The 13,733-nt window shown below is 47.3% G+C and overlaps 1 protein-coding gene across 3 annotated transcripts in view; it reads right to left on the minus strand.

Annotated features, from left to right (window-relative positions):
* LRRC9 (leucine rich repeat containing 9) overlaps window positions 1–13,733 on the minus strand; it is a 72,159-nt gene that overhangs the window by 14,629 nt on the left and 43,797 nt on the right. For all 3 annotated transcript variants that reach the window (XM_083610123.1, XM_083610122.1, XM_083610121.1), the window contains 6 exons: window positions 12,473–12,650; window positions 8,530–8,750; window positions 7,311–7,433; window positions 5,976–6,106; window positions 3,404–3,512; window positions 1,944–2,083 (listed from right to left, as the gene is read on the minus strand). In XM_083610123.1, coding sequence (XP_083466249.1) covers window positions 1,944–2,083; window positions 3,404–3,512; window positions 5,976–6,106; window positions 7,311–7,433; window positions 8,530–8,750; window positions 12,473–12,650 — 902 coding nt within the window. The remainder of the gene's footprint in view (window positions 1–1,943; window positions 2,084–3,403; window positions 3,513–5,975; window positions 6,107–7,310; window positions 7,434–8,529; window positions 8,751–12,472; window positions 12,651–13,733) is intronic.

Consider the following 13,733-nt stretch of genomic DNA (forward strand, 5'->3'; position numbering starts at 1 on the left):
ATGAGCGCCGCAACCCCAGAGTCAGCCACAACTGGACCTAATGGTCAGGGGTCCCTTTACCGTTACCTATGCCAGGTTAAGTTAACTGAGGTCTAGCGCCGAGGGCCTTCTGGCGGTTCCCTCGCTGCGAGAAGCCAAATTACAGGGAACCAGGCAGAGGGCCTTCTCGGTAGTGGCACCCGCCCTGTGGAACGCCCTCACACCAGATGTCAAAGAGAACAACAACTACCAGACTTTTAGAAGACATCTGAAGGCAGCCCTGTTTAGGGAAGCTTTTAATGTTTAATAGGTTATTGTATTTTAGTGTTTTGTTGGAAGCCGCCCAGAGTGGCTGGGGAAACCCAGCCATATGGGTGGAGTATAAATAATAAATTATTTATTATTATTATTATTATTATTATTATTATTATTATTATTATTATTACACAGCAGTGCACCCAGGGGAGTGTTCCTGGGTGCATTATCAGCAGGAAACTACAGCCATTCCTGGCCCCTTGACAGGCGTACCTGGAGAATGCGCGTTTGTTTGCAGACTCACCGGTCATATTCCTACATCACATTTTTAGGTGTTGCAAAAGTTGGGTGCCAACCCTGCTCTCTGCCAAGTGGTGGCAAGAGACTATGAGGTTCCAGGAACTCACCCAGGGTTTTTGTTCCTTTGGGGAACTGAAGACGTAGCAGGGACTATCATAGCTTTAAGAAATACGGGTTATTCACCCATTTACACCTTCAGTCTGCGTGGAAGGAGTCCAAATCACGCCCCTTAAGAGGTGCCACCCGAGGCAGCTGCCTCATCCGGCCTCACGGGCAGACTGTCTGTGCTCTAAAGCACAAAGAGCAAACACTTCCGATGGCCATTGCTATGAGAATACTCATACACAGAAGAGGCCTGAGATGATTACTGAAAGCAGGCTGAAAGGGAGGACTTAATTGCCTTAAGAAGGAAAGGTCGTACTGATACCCCGCGAATCAGACAGTGGAATTAAGCAGTTTTTAATTAACTAAAGGGTTCAAGGACTTAATACCCCGACTGATAAGCCTGATTAAGGTCTTTCGGAGATATCAGACCTGTAAAACCCATGCATATCTTTTGCCAGATGTTTCTGAGAAAAGCACAAAAGCCTCACTGTACACCTGGACCAAACTGACCAGAGGAGGAGGCTGGACAAAGCAGTCTGATTTTCATAGATTAAGCAGATATAAGGGGCTCACGCGTCTGGAACAAAAGGCCGAGATGCAAGAGAGATTCCATTTGTTTTCTCTTCCTGCCTCTGCCAGGAACTTGTCCACAGTATCTCAAGGCCTTCGTTTACCAGTCTGGGTCATTCACACACCAGTTCCACTCCTCTGCACCCCCATCAGAATGTGTCCCAGAAAAGGCTCCAAATGGAGCTGTTGACTAGGGGGACCCAGGGTGTCTGACTTGGGAAGCAGGTAGCCCCCACTGCAAATGCGTAGAACTGGTTCTCCCTCCAGAGACCAACCTCCCGAAGGGGATGTAACAGCTAAAAATTGGCTGCTGTTTCTTTAATGCTAAAAGAACTAAGTCAGCATGAGTCAGTGGCCTACAATGACTCATGCAACCTTTCACCAAATTGTACCTGTATAGATAGAGTGGTCAATGTTAGTGTTGGGTTGGGTTGGCTGGATGGTAGAAAGCTGGTTGCATTTGATGTGTGTAAAAGCTGTCGGTCGTGGTTGTAGAAGACTTTTTAAGAATAAAAGCAGCAATACACTGCAAGAATACTCTTTCTCAAAGACTCTTTTGTGCCAACTAAGGTCTGAGGACTAGGCAAAGGAGTACAAAGGAGGTCAGAACCTTTTCTTTTTCAAACAGGGGAAGCACCATCCATCTGGGTTTCACAAAGCAACGGTGCTTCTAGATCGGCGTCAGAACACCCATCCATCTTCAGCAGCTCCTGCTGGACTTATCTACGACATACCTGTTGCCTTTGGAAGATCCTTGCTGTCCGTAGCCGCTGGATGTCACTTTCTGGTACAGCAGCTGCCTGTTGGTTAAGTGATTTGAAACCTTCTGCCTGGGAAGGATCGACTCGATGTGATTGTAGTTGAGGCAGAGAACCTGCATAAAAGAAGGGAGTCGGAGGATATCAGGTGAATTCAGTTTGGCCATGTAAAAAGGACCCATAATTGACCCTCTGCATTGGGTTGGACCAGATGACCCCTGGCATCTCTTCCAACTCTATAATCTTCTATGATTCTATGACCTAGGATGGGGCAAGTAGCACAAACAGGGAATAAAGACAGATCCACAGTTCTGACCTGCTTAGTCCTAGGATGTCGTGGACTGGTTAGATGCAGAAGAATGGTGAGAGTGACCAGCTGGGGAACCCCCAAGGGAAGAAGGCTCAGAACCCAGGGAGTGGTGGTGGGACAATGATGAGGGGGCAGAGGGAGATGGTCTCCCAGAACCAGAAGAGGCAGGAAAAGGGCGGAGAAGAGACATGCAGGCATAGTCTCCAATTGCTTGGGGGAAATCATGGAGTGGAGGGGACTTGGTAAAGGTAAAGGACTCCTGGACGGTTAAGTCCAGTTGAATTTGACTATAGGGTGTGGCCCTCATCTCCACTTTGAGGCCGAGGGAGCTGGCATTTGTCCACAGACAGAAGCCAGAGCACACAGAAATGCCGTTTATCCTTCTGCCGCAGTGGTACCTATTTATCTATTCACACTGGTATGCTCTTGAACTGCTAGATTGGCAGGAGCTTGGACAATGCAATGGGAGCTCACTCTGTTGCATGGATTCAAACTGCTGACCTTCCGATCAGCAAGCTCAAGAGGCTCAGTGTTTTAGACCACAGTGCCACCCGCATCCCTACAGAGGGGACTTAGGCAGCTGTGAGGAGGTGGGAACCTTCAGCCTCAAGAGCTGCTTAATTAAGCCTGACACTCCTATGCCGATCACGTTTTGGCTAATAAAGAGTTAACTTGCACAGTGTGATTTACTGCTGCCTCACTCCTGACAGCAGCCTTTTGAGCCGGGGTGGGAAACCTGTGGCCCTCTGTATCCCGCTCCCATCATCACTGACCACTGGTCCAGGCTGGATGGAGCTGATGGGAATCCAAGAACGTTTGCAGGGCTGCAGGTTCCCCATCCCTTCTCTAGAACTTCTGAGGCTACTACCCCTGGCTGCTACTATCCTTGACATTGCAAAGCAATGTATGAACTTCACAGCATTCACCCTTATAATAATCTGTGGAGGAGGAGAGAACGAAGACTGAGACGCAGGACTGAAAACTGGGGCATAGTTGTAGTAAATGGTAATAATTTTTTTAAAAGTAAGTCTGAAATAGCCCTCGCACACCCACACCAGGGCCATCTATATCTGCACTCTATTCCCTGCGAATGAGAGGGGAAGAATAGGAAGCATAGATGACTCACTTTGATGTTAGGGAGGTAGACCAGACCACTGAAAGAGGTGAGGTTGTTGTTCTGCAAATTCACGCTGGTGATGTTCTTAAACTGGTCTGCTGGCGCAAGATCCACCATTCTGAGTCAGACAAAGGAAAGAAAGAAGACATTTAGAGAGGGCGGATGGTAAATAAAACTTGATGCTGTTTCCCGCCCTGAGGCATGCTCTAAGGAATCACCAACAGAGCTTTTCTTTCCCTTTTCAAAGCAAATGGAAAACATTTTGGGAATTATAGGGACAGAACTACTTAAATCGTACAGAAATTTATTTATGTGTGCTACTACAGCAGCAAGAATGTTACTTGCCCCAAAATGGAAAGAAGCAGAAGTCCCAACAAAGGAAAAATGGATACAAAAACTTATGGAATATGCAGAAATGGTGAAACTTACCGAAGAATAAGAAATCAAGATAACAAACTTTTTATAAAAGAATGGAAATGGTTTATTGAATATTTACAGATAAACTGCAAACAAATAAACATTATTATACTAACCTGCAGTTATAGCAAGGTAAAGGTAAAGGTACCCCTGCCCGTACGGGCCAGTCGTGACCGACTCTAGGGTTGCGTGCTCATCTCGCTCTAGAGGCCGTGAGCCGGCGCCGTCCGAAGACACTTCCGGGTCACGTGGCCAGCGTGATGAAGCTGCACTGGCAAGCCAGCACCGGTGCCGCACACGGAAACGCCGTTTACCTTCCCGCTATAAAGCGGTCCCTATTTATCTACTTGCACTTAGGGGTGCTTTTGAACTGCTAGGTGGGCAGGAGCTGGGACCGAACGACGGGAGCTCACCCCGCCGCGGGGATTCGAACCACCGACCACCGACCGGCAAGTCCTAGGCACTGAGGTTTTACCCACAGCGCCACCAGCGTCCAGTTATAGCAAGAGTATATATTTAAAGTAGATAAACAAGTGAGCAAATTAAATGAATTTGGATATGCAGAAGATATAAAAAACAATAATAACTTTAAGGAACCGCAGAAAGAGGGGGAAGGAAGTCAAGTTTTAAAATGTTAAAATGACTGTAAAATTAAGGAAAGGTATAAACCTGAAAAGCATAAATAAAAATTAAAAGAGAGAGACAGAGAAAGAAAACATCGGTCTAGGAACATAGGAAGCCTCCATACTCCAGGTCAGACCAATTGGTACAGCTAGTCTTCTCTGACCAGCAGCAGCAGCAGCCACTCTCCAGAATCTCAGACAGAGGCTTTCCATGTCTTCTACTCATTATCTATTTAACTGGAGATGGTGGCGATGGAACCTGGTACCTTCTGTGTGCAAAGGCTGTGCTCCGAAAAATTTCTTGTCACCCTCCCCCACATTGAATTTTTTAATATATTTTTTTTGCCTGCAAAAAATGGTTTGGCTTTATTTCATATTTTTGGGGGGCGGGGAGACAGAGTTGTTGAGCTTTTTTTGGGGGGAGATCACATGCCTTGTGACGACGAGTCTACCTGCCGCCCTACAGCTGAGGCCGGCAGGCGGAGACTTGCATGTGCCAAAGCCACAGCATCTCTCACAAAGTGCTGCACAGCATTTTGTACACCCTACTGGACTACTGCAACACGCTCTACGTGGGGCTACCTTTGAAGGTGACCCAGAAACTGCAATTAATCCAGAATGCGGCAGCTAGACTGGTGACTGGGAGTGGCCGACGGGACCACATAACACCGATTCTGAGAGATCTGCATTGGCTCCCAGTACATTTCCGAGCACAATTCAAAGTGTTGGTGCTGACCTTTAAAGCCCTAAACGGCCTCGGTCCTGTATACCTGAAGGAGCGTCTCCACCCCCATCGTTAAGCCCAGACACTGAGGTCCAGCGCCAAGGGCCTTCTGGCGGTTCCCTCCCTGCGAGAAGTGAGGTTACAGGGAACCAGGCAGAGGGCCTTCTCGGTAGTGGCACCCACCCTGTGGAACACCCTCCCTTCAGATGTGAAGGAAATAAGCAGCTATCCTATCTTTAAAAGACATCTGAAGGCAGCCCTGTTCAGGGAAGTTTTTAATATTTAACGCTGTACTGTCTTTAACACTTGATTGGGAGCAGCCCAGAGTGGCTGGGGAAACTCAGCCAGATATACTCAGCGGGGTATAAATAATAAATTATTATTATTATTATTATTATTATTATTATTATTATTATTATTCTCACCCCCCTCAGAGGTGACACTTGGGGCAGACCGCACCCACCTTGCTCCGCCCCTGTGTGCAAGTCCAGCTTAGACCAGTCCCAACCACTGCGTGTTTCATACACACACAAATCAAGGCACCAGCCCTTTCATTAAAAGCAGCCAGTTCCCAAAAGCCTGCTGGAATAAGGAGGTCTTCTTCACATACCAGTGGAAGGACAGCAAGGAGGGAGCCAGGCTGGCTTCTCTGGGGAGCTCCCCATCCCTAGCCAGGCATGATGGGAGCTGTACTTTTTAAAGGGATTCAAGGACAATTAGTGGTAAGAGCTGATGTGCGGTTTTAGGAACTCTGCTGACAAACAGAGCTGGGCAGCTGCCCACATTCCTTGTCACTTGTGTTAAAATTATTACTGACCTGATCATAGAGGCTGTCCAATTTAATTCTTGCATTTTGCTGAAGTTGGAATGGCCCAGTCTTTCCGCAACCATATCCGCATTAAGTTTGCCCCCAAATAAATCTTTAGCGTTTTCAGTTTCAGCTGCTTCCTGCATTGAGGACATTAATTTGTTTATTTTTAACTGAGAGCCGAAATGAAAGTTAGAAGATTGAAACGGGATGTTGGAAGATTCAGATGAGAAGATGAGATGAGAAGAAAGTCGTTACTCGCAGAGTGTACACAGCACATCTGTATTCCGCTCCTTCCTCCTGGGCCGTGTTCAGAAAGTGGTGTTGGGGGGGTGAGTGTTCAGACCCCTGGCTCTCACTTGTGGGGTGCCTCAGGGTTCTGTTCTCTCCCCCATGCTTTTCAACATTTATATGCAGCCGCTGGGAGAGATCATCAGGGGGTTTGCGCTGGGTGTCCATCAATATGCGGATGATATCCAGCTCTACCTCTCAAATCAGAACCAGTGAAGGCGGTGAAGGTCTGAAGGCGGTTGGAGGATGGATGGCAGCTAACAGATTGAGGTTGAATCCTGACAAGACAGAAGTACTGTTTTTGGGGGACAGGAGGCGGGCAGATGTGGAGGACTCCCTGGTCCTGAAGGGGTAACTGCCCCTGAAGGACCAGGTGTGCAGCCTGGGAGTCATTCTGGACTCACAGCTGTCCATGGAGGCGCAGGTCAATTCTGTGTCCAGGGCAGCTGTCTACCAGCTCTATCTGGTACGCAGGCCAAGACCCTACCTGCCCGCACACTGCCTCGCCAGAGTGGTGCATGCTCTAGTTTTCTCTTGCTTGGACTACTGCAATGCGCTCTGTGTGGGGCTACCTTTGAAGGTGACCTGGAAACTACAACTAATCCAGAATGTGGCAGCTAGATTGGTGACTGGGAGCGGCCGCTGAGACCACATAACAGCGGTCTTGAAAGACCTACATTGGCTCCCAGTACATTTCTGAGCACAATTCAAAGTGTTGGTGCTGATCTTGAAAGCCCTAAACGGCCTCGGTCCAGTATATCTGAAGGAGCGTCTCCACCCCATCGCTCTGCCCAGACACTGAGGTCCAGTGCCAAGGGCCTTCTGGCGGTTCCCTCACTGCGAGAAGCTCAACAATTTTGGGGGTGTCCTGGTTTTTCCTTTTTGAAATATGGCAGCCCTACATTCACCCCAAGGTCCCAATATTCAAGACAATATTCAACAAAGCACAATATTCAACACTGACTCTGTATTCTCTCCTTGGGGCTGGCTGCCTTCCTTGCTTATAAGACATAAAAGTTTTATACATATCCTTTATGTAGAAAAGGAGCTCACCACTGCGGTGCCGTCCAAGGCTTTCAGGGATGGGATATGGAAAATTACAAAGAGGCGGTAGTTATCCTGCTTCCAAACGATCAGGTTTCCATACATGTCCAGGATGACCAGATTGTTGAGACCCTGGAAAAGAAGGCTGGTGTTATCAAGTGTCTGGTTCTCCCACTTTCCACCTTTCCACAGTGTGAACCCTACTAGTAAGGAGATGGATGCTCCAAGCTTAGACCACATGGCTTAAGAAAGCCATCTTTGTGTTTCTATACAATTTAGAAACTAAGTCTTACTGCCTGTGTTTTCTTACTGCCGTATGGAAAAGCACATGAATCTGACCTTTGAAGAGTCTGTAAGCAAACCACTTTTAACCTACCAAACATGTGATTTCTTTCTACGTTAAGGGAAGTAAGGGGAACTTTGGAAGCAACATAGAAGGGGATATCTTTATTGTTGTAACAGCTTATATTTCCAAGCATTACTTTGCTGTATACTTTGTGATTTTAAATCTCTACTGGGGCTCTGTCACCAAAGAGCACTGGCCCCAAACCTGGATCTAGCCATCAGAGAATTCTATTTTTATAACACTACCATATTTTATATTTAACCAAATACCAAAAACAAGAATTTCAAAGAATAGCTGTGTTTCCATTTGAGGGATAACAGACTCAGTGGTTCACAATCCCTTCTCTTTGGCATGAAGCTACACACTCACAAGAGTTTCATTCAGGTAGGTAGCCGTGTTGGTCTGACGGAGTCGAAATATATAAAAAAATTGTCCAGTAGCACCTTAGAGACCAACTCAGTTTGTTATTGGTATAAGCTTTCATGTGCATGCACACTTTTTGAGATACACTGAAACAGAAGTCACCAGACCATTATACAGTGGTACCTCTGGTTACGTACGCTTCAGGTTACATATGCTTCAGGTTACAGACTCCGCTAACCCAGAAATAGTGCTTCAGGTTAAGAACTTTGCTTCAGGATGTGAACAGAAATCGTGCTCCGGCGGTGCGGCGGCAGCAGGAGGCCCCATTAGCTAAAGTGGTGCTTCAGGTTAAGAACAATTTCAGGTTAAGTACGGACCTCCGGAACGAATTAAGTACTTAACCTGAGGTACCACTGTACATAGTGGGAGGGCGGGGTGGGGTTTTTCTCAGGAGGGTAGTAGGAGATGGGTGATTGACTTTCATTCACGCTTTTAAAGTGGCGGTGTCCCCCCCTTTACCTTCAGCTGATATATTTCTTGGTTGGACGAAACGTAGTTGTTGCTTATGTAGAGTTCAATGAGCGCATAGGCTTTTTGCAAGCCCGCCAAAGAAGTGATCCGGTTGTTCTCCAGAGAGAGATAATGGAGGTGAGACAAGTTATCAAAAACATTCCTCTCCAGGCTGGTGAGGTGATTGTTGTTGGCGCTCAACCTCATGAGCTTGCAGAGCTTCGAAATGCCTGGGGAAGGGGAAGCAAGAATGTTTCTGACGAGAGCAGTGACACAAGGGAGAGAGCTTTCTCCGTGGCTGCTCCCATATTATGGAACTCCTTCCCTTAACAACAACAACAACAGTTTGGATTTGATATCCTGCTTTATCACTACCCTAAGGAGTCTCAAAGCGGCTAACATTCTCCTTTCTCTTCCTCCCCAACAACAAACACTCTGTGAGGTGAGTGAGGCTGTGAGCAGCCCAAGGTCACCCAGCAGCTGCATGTGGAGCAGCGGGGAAGCGAACCTGGTTCACCAGATTACGAGTCTACCGCTCTTAACCACTACACCACACTGGCTCACAACAACAACGATGGTGTGCTGGTCCCGGGGGGAAGGTCACCGTTGGCGTAGTCAAAGTCCGGTCCTGGGTCACTAGCCTGGAAACAGTTCACAAGGAGCGGGGCGAGGTCCGAAGCAGGAAGCCAGGCAGGGACAGGAACACTGGAGGGTCAGGTCTGGGTCCGGGCAGGAACAGGTACTCAACAACGACATTGCTCCCGCAACCTGGGACCGGGCTGACTGGCCTTTATCTTCTCTGAGGCCAGGGGCGGTCCCGGCCCCCAGGAGACCCGCCTCTCCTGGCCTTAAGGCGAGCACTCCTCCTGGGAGAAACCAGTTCCCTTCGCCTCTCTGCCCTGAGCGTCTGCAGTTCAGGAGAGGCTGAAGGGTTACTGGGCCCAGGGGGAGACTCACCTGTAGGCACTGAGTCCTCAATCACCTCTGGAGCCAGAGTGGATTCACCTGGTGCCTGCTCCTGAGGATCCGGCACAGGTGCAGGCGCTTCAGAATCAAGGCCCTGCCCCAGTTCAGCCGGCCCTGGAGGCGGGGACTCCTGTGCAGGCTGGGATTCCTCCAGTTCAGCCTCTGAATCGGATTCCCAGGCCATCACAAATGGTGATGAAGGCCAAGTCCTTCCTGTTCAGACAGGTCTTTGAAAAGCAAAGTGCCGATCACTGGGCTGCCGTCAGGGCGAACTATCTTAACTGCTGGTTCTAAATGTATTTTGGTGTATTTTAACTCTTCCTAGAAATGTGGAGTCAGAAGGTGTCCCATGAGTCATCTAGACCAACCCCCTGCAAGGCAAGAATCTCAACTAACCAGAAATATTGCTCTTAACCAGTTTTTCGCTATGCATTTGAGAACAATGTTTTGTAGACGTTGGAAGTCACCTTGAATCCTGGCTTGGGGAAAAGGCGGTACAGTCGTATCTCGGAAGTCGAACGAACCTTTTGGCTCCCGAATGCCGCAAACCCGGAAGTGATTGTTCTTTGGAAACTATCATGGCTTCCGTGGCTTTCGATTGGCTGCAGGAGCTTCCTGCAGCCAATCGGAAGCAGCGCCTTGGTTCCCAAACGTTTTGGAAGTCAAATGGACTTCTGGAACTTTTGGTTTTCTATGGAAGCCGCCCAGAGTGGCTGGGGAAACCCAGCCAGATGGGCGGGGTACAAATAATAAATTATTATTATTATTATTATATGGAACGGATTCCGTTGGACTTCGAGGTACCACCATATATTTAAGTACAGTACAATAAGTAACTAAATAAACCGACGACGACGATTATTTCTCAAGCGGAGGCAGGCAGAGAAAGCAAGGCAAAGGGGCAAAATTGTCTGCCTCCCCCCCCCCGGCAAATTAAATAAATAAATAAATAATAAAAAAACTGGCAACCCAACTGAGCAATAGGCGTGGCTTCCGCGAATTGACCAATCACATCGCAGGGAGCTTGGTTCTGGAAGCTTTTCATCGTTTTCAGCAAATCCGAGAAAAGTTAAGATTTTTTTTAAAATAAGATAAAAAAAAGGTGTGCTCTTTTTAATTTTGCAAAATATTCTCTTTAACCACATGAAAGGTACACCCTGGTGTTAATTATTAAAAATTTAACTAGTTTTAAAATGACTGAAGGTCATAATTTAAAACAACTGTTGTTCCTAGGAAACTGGGAATTAAGTTCACATGTGGCGGCGGTGTAAATATGTACAATTTTTCTAGCAAAGGGTGTTTAAGAAGATAACAGAAAAAGTCCAGAGGTAGCATTATTATCAATTTACCATGGGGTGAAAGGTTCACAGGCTATGAAGGACCTGCTCACAAATTTATTGACAGCTGCACAAATTATTATATGTAGGAAGTGGAAGGGGCAAGCAGAATATAAAATGGAAGAATGGTATAAAGAGGTGTGGGATATAGCTATTAATGATAAATTAACGTGTGCCATTAAGGTAAGATGGGGAATACGCAGGAGAAATGATTTTGAGGAGATATGGAGGGTGTTTGTAGAATTTGTAAAGTGCTAGCTCTAGTTACGGACTCGATCCATTCCGGGGTGCCATTTGCACCCCGAAAAGTCCGCAACTAGAGCACGGCTTCTGTGCATGCGCATGGCGCGATAGAGTGTTTCTGCGCATGCGCGCAGGGCAAAACCTGGAAGTATACATTTCCGGGTTTGCCGCGTTCGTATCCTAAAAAACACAACCAGAGACTGACGTAACAAGAGGTACGATTGTACTGTTAAAACGGAAAGGGGTCAAACAATCGCAAGAGGTGCTGAAATTTTGGGAGGTTGGATAGTTGCAATGGAATGGTCTCGGTGGTGGGGTGCACATTTTTATTCTTATTTATGTATGATTATTACTTTGACAAAGTAAAATGATAATAATAATAATAATAATAATAATAATAATAATAATAATAATGATGTCTCAAAGCCTCACTCGATCGATCGCATAAACCAGTCCGCCATTCTGCCACCCTCCTCTGCCATCCTCCTTCGTCTGAACCCCATCCTTTCCCCAGCCACTTTCAATCCATCCTCCCAAAATCTCTGCCAGAAGTCACTTCTTGGCTGTACCCATCTATATGTCAAGTAAGGTTGATGCATGGAAGTGAGAGCTGGACCATAAAGAAGGCTGATCGCTGAAGAATTGATGCTTTTGAATTATGGTGCTGGAGGAGACTCTTGAGAGTCCCATGGACTGCAAGAAGATCAAACCTCTCCTTTCTGAAGGAAATCAGCCCTGAGTGCTCACTAGAAGGACAGATCCCGAAGCTGAGGCTCCAGTACTTTGGCCACCTCATGAGAAGAGACGACTCCCTGGAAAAGACCCTGATGTTGGGAAAGATGGAGGGCACAAGGAGAAGGGGACGACAGAGGATGAGATGGTTGGATGGTGTTCTTGAAGCTACCAGCATGAGTTTGATCAAACTGCGGGAGGCAGTGGAGGACAGAAGTGCCTGGCGTGCTCTGGTCCAGGGGGTCACCAAGAGGCGGACACGACTAAACGACTAAACAACAACAATAATAATAAACAAACAACTGTTGTTGAGACACTTCATTCCGAATCTGCGAGAAAGAGACAGAGGATGGTTACGGGTGGCTGTCCTGCCCACCCTCTAACTTAAATCCTGGCTACACCCATGGACCCAGAAACAATTCAGAAGCCAGTGCCATCGTGTATCAAGGGCCCTGAACTGAAAGTGTTCTGCACCAGCTGCCCTTTCTAAGCGCCGCTTCTCCAAGGCGGACGATCATGTGACGCCCGTCTCCTCCAGGAAATGGCAAAGCTCTTGCAAAAGCTGCTGCTGTGCAGAAGTACTCCTGGCCCTGGCCTCCTCCCTGGGAGCAGAGCCAAGTCCAGGAACGCCCAAAGCTGTGGATATTCAGAACGGAGCATGCAAAATACCTTACCCTCGAGGGTTGTGATGCAGTTTCCATCTACCGTGAGCTCCTCCAGATTTTGGCAAGTATCCAGCCCTTCTATTTTAGTGAGGTTATTGTTGCTAAAGGACGCCCACCGCAAATTCTCCAGTTTGTCCAAGCCACTGATTCTGCTGAGATGTTGCCCGTCAAGGTCTAACACTGTGATCTGTTAGGGCAGGGGGAGCGGGGGGAGAAAACACAATCATAACTGTATAATTCTGCTCAATCAATGAATTCGGGATTCTAGGTATGAGAGTCATCAGTGCACATGATGTTTGGTGCACAGCCTATCCTACCCTGAACGACAGACAGGAGCATATTTTATCTCGTTGAATTTCACTGAGTCTTTTCTTCTTGTATAAAGCGACTAACAACTGTAATAAATAATAATAGAGTGGTACCTCTGGTTGCGAACAGGATCCGTTCCAGAGGCCCGTTCGCAACATAAGCAGAACGCAACCCGCGTCTGCGCAGCTGCGGGTCGTGATTCGTCACTTCTGCGCATGCGCATATCGTCATTTTGCGCGTCTGCACATGCGGCGAAACCCGGAAGTAACCCTTTCCAGTACTTCTGGGTCGCCGTGGGACGCAACCTGAAAACATTCAACCTGAAGCAAACGCAACACGAGGTACGACTGTAATGATAATAATAATCACTATTTCTATAGTTCAGTTTCTGTGAGTGTGTGTGCACATTGAGCGCTGCATTTTAACAATAATGTACAGAGGCTAATACCTGCCTAAATTCCGACTGATCGCCAACATTTTAAAATTTCTTATTGACACTTTAAAAAAGGATAAACCACAAAACGCAGTCCTGCCGTGCTGAATCATATCTCATTACTTGCTTTCATCTTCACAGTAATGTGGGAATCTAGCTTCCCAGGATTCCCATTTTACAGAGGTGGAGACTGAGGCAGTGAGACTGTGGCTTTCAAAAGATTCTCCCGTGGACAGGTAACTGAGGTGTGTTCTGGACCCATCTCTCTGAAACCCAGTAACTACCTCCCCGAGAACCCACCAGAGGTTTCTCTTTTCGCCTCTTGTTGCAATGCATATATGTTTTCAGCAAAAATGCATCCTTCCCCCGATACGAATCACCTTTGGCACCGATGTCACACAGTGTAATGTTGACACCATGGGCTGAAACGTCCGCCTCTCTTGGCAGCCTCTGTGAATGCGCTTCCCTTAATGTACAAAGAGCAGAACGCTATGCTCATCTGCCCAAATGTGTTCTCCTCTAGCTATG

The sequence above is a fragment of the Podarcis filfolensis genome (genome assembly GCF_964270895.1).
Source record: "Podarcis filfolensis genome assembly, chromosome: 1".
Lineage (NCBI taxonomy): Eukaryota > Metazoa > Chordata > Lepidosauria > Squamata > Lacertidae > Podarcis > Podarcis filfolensis.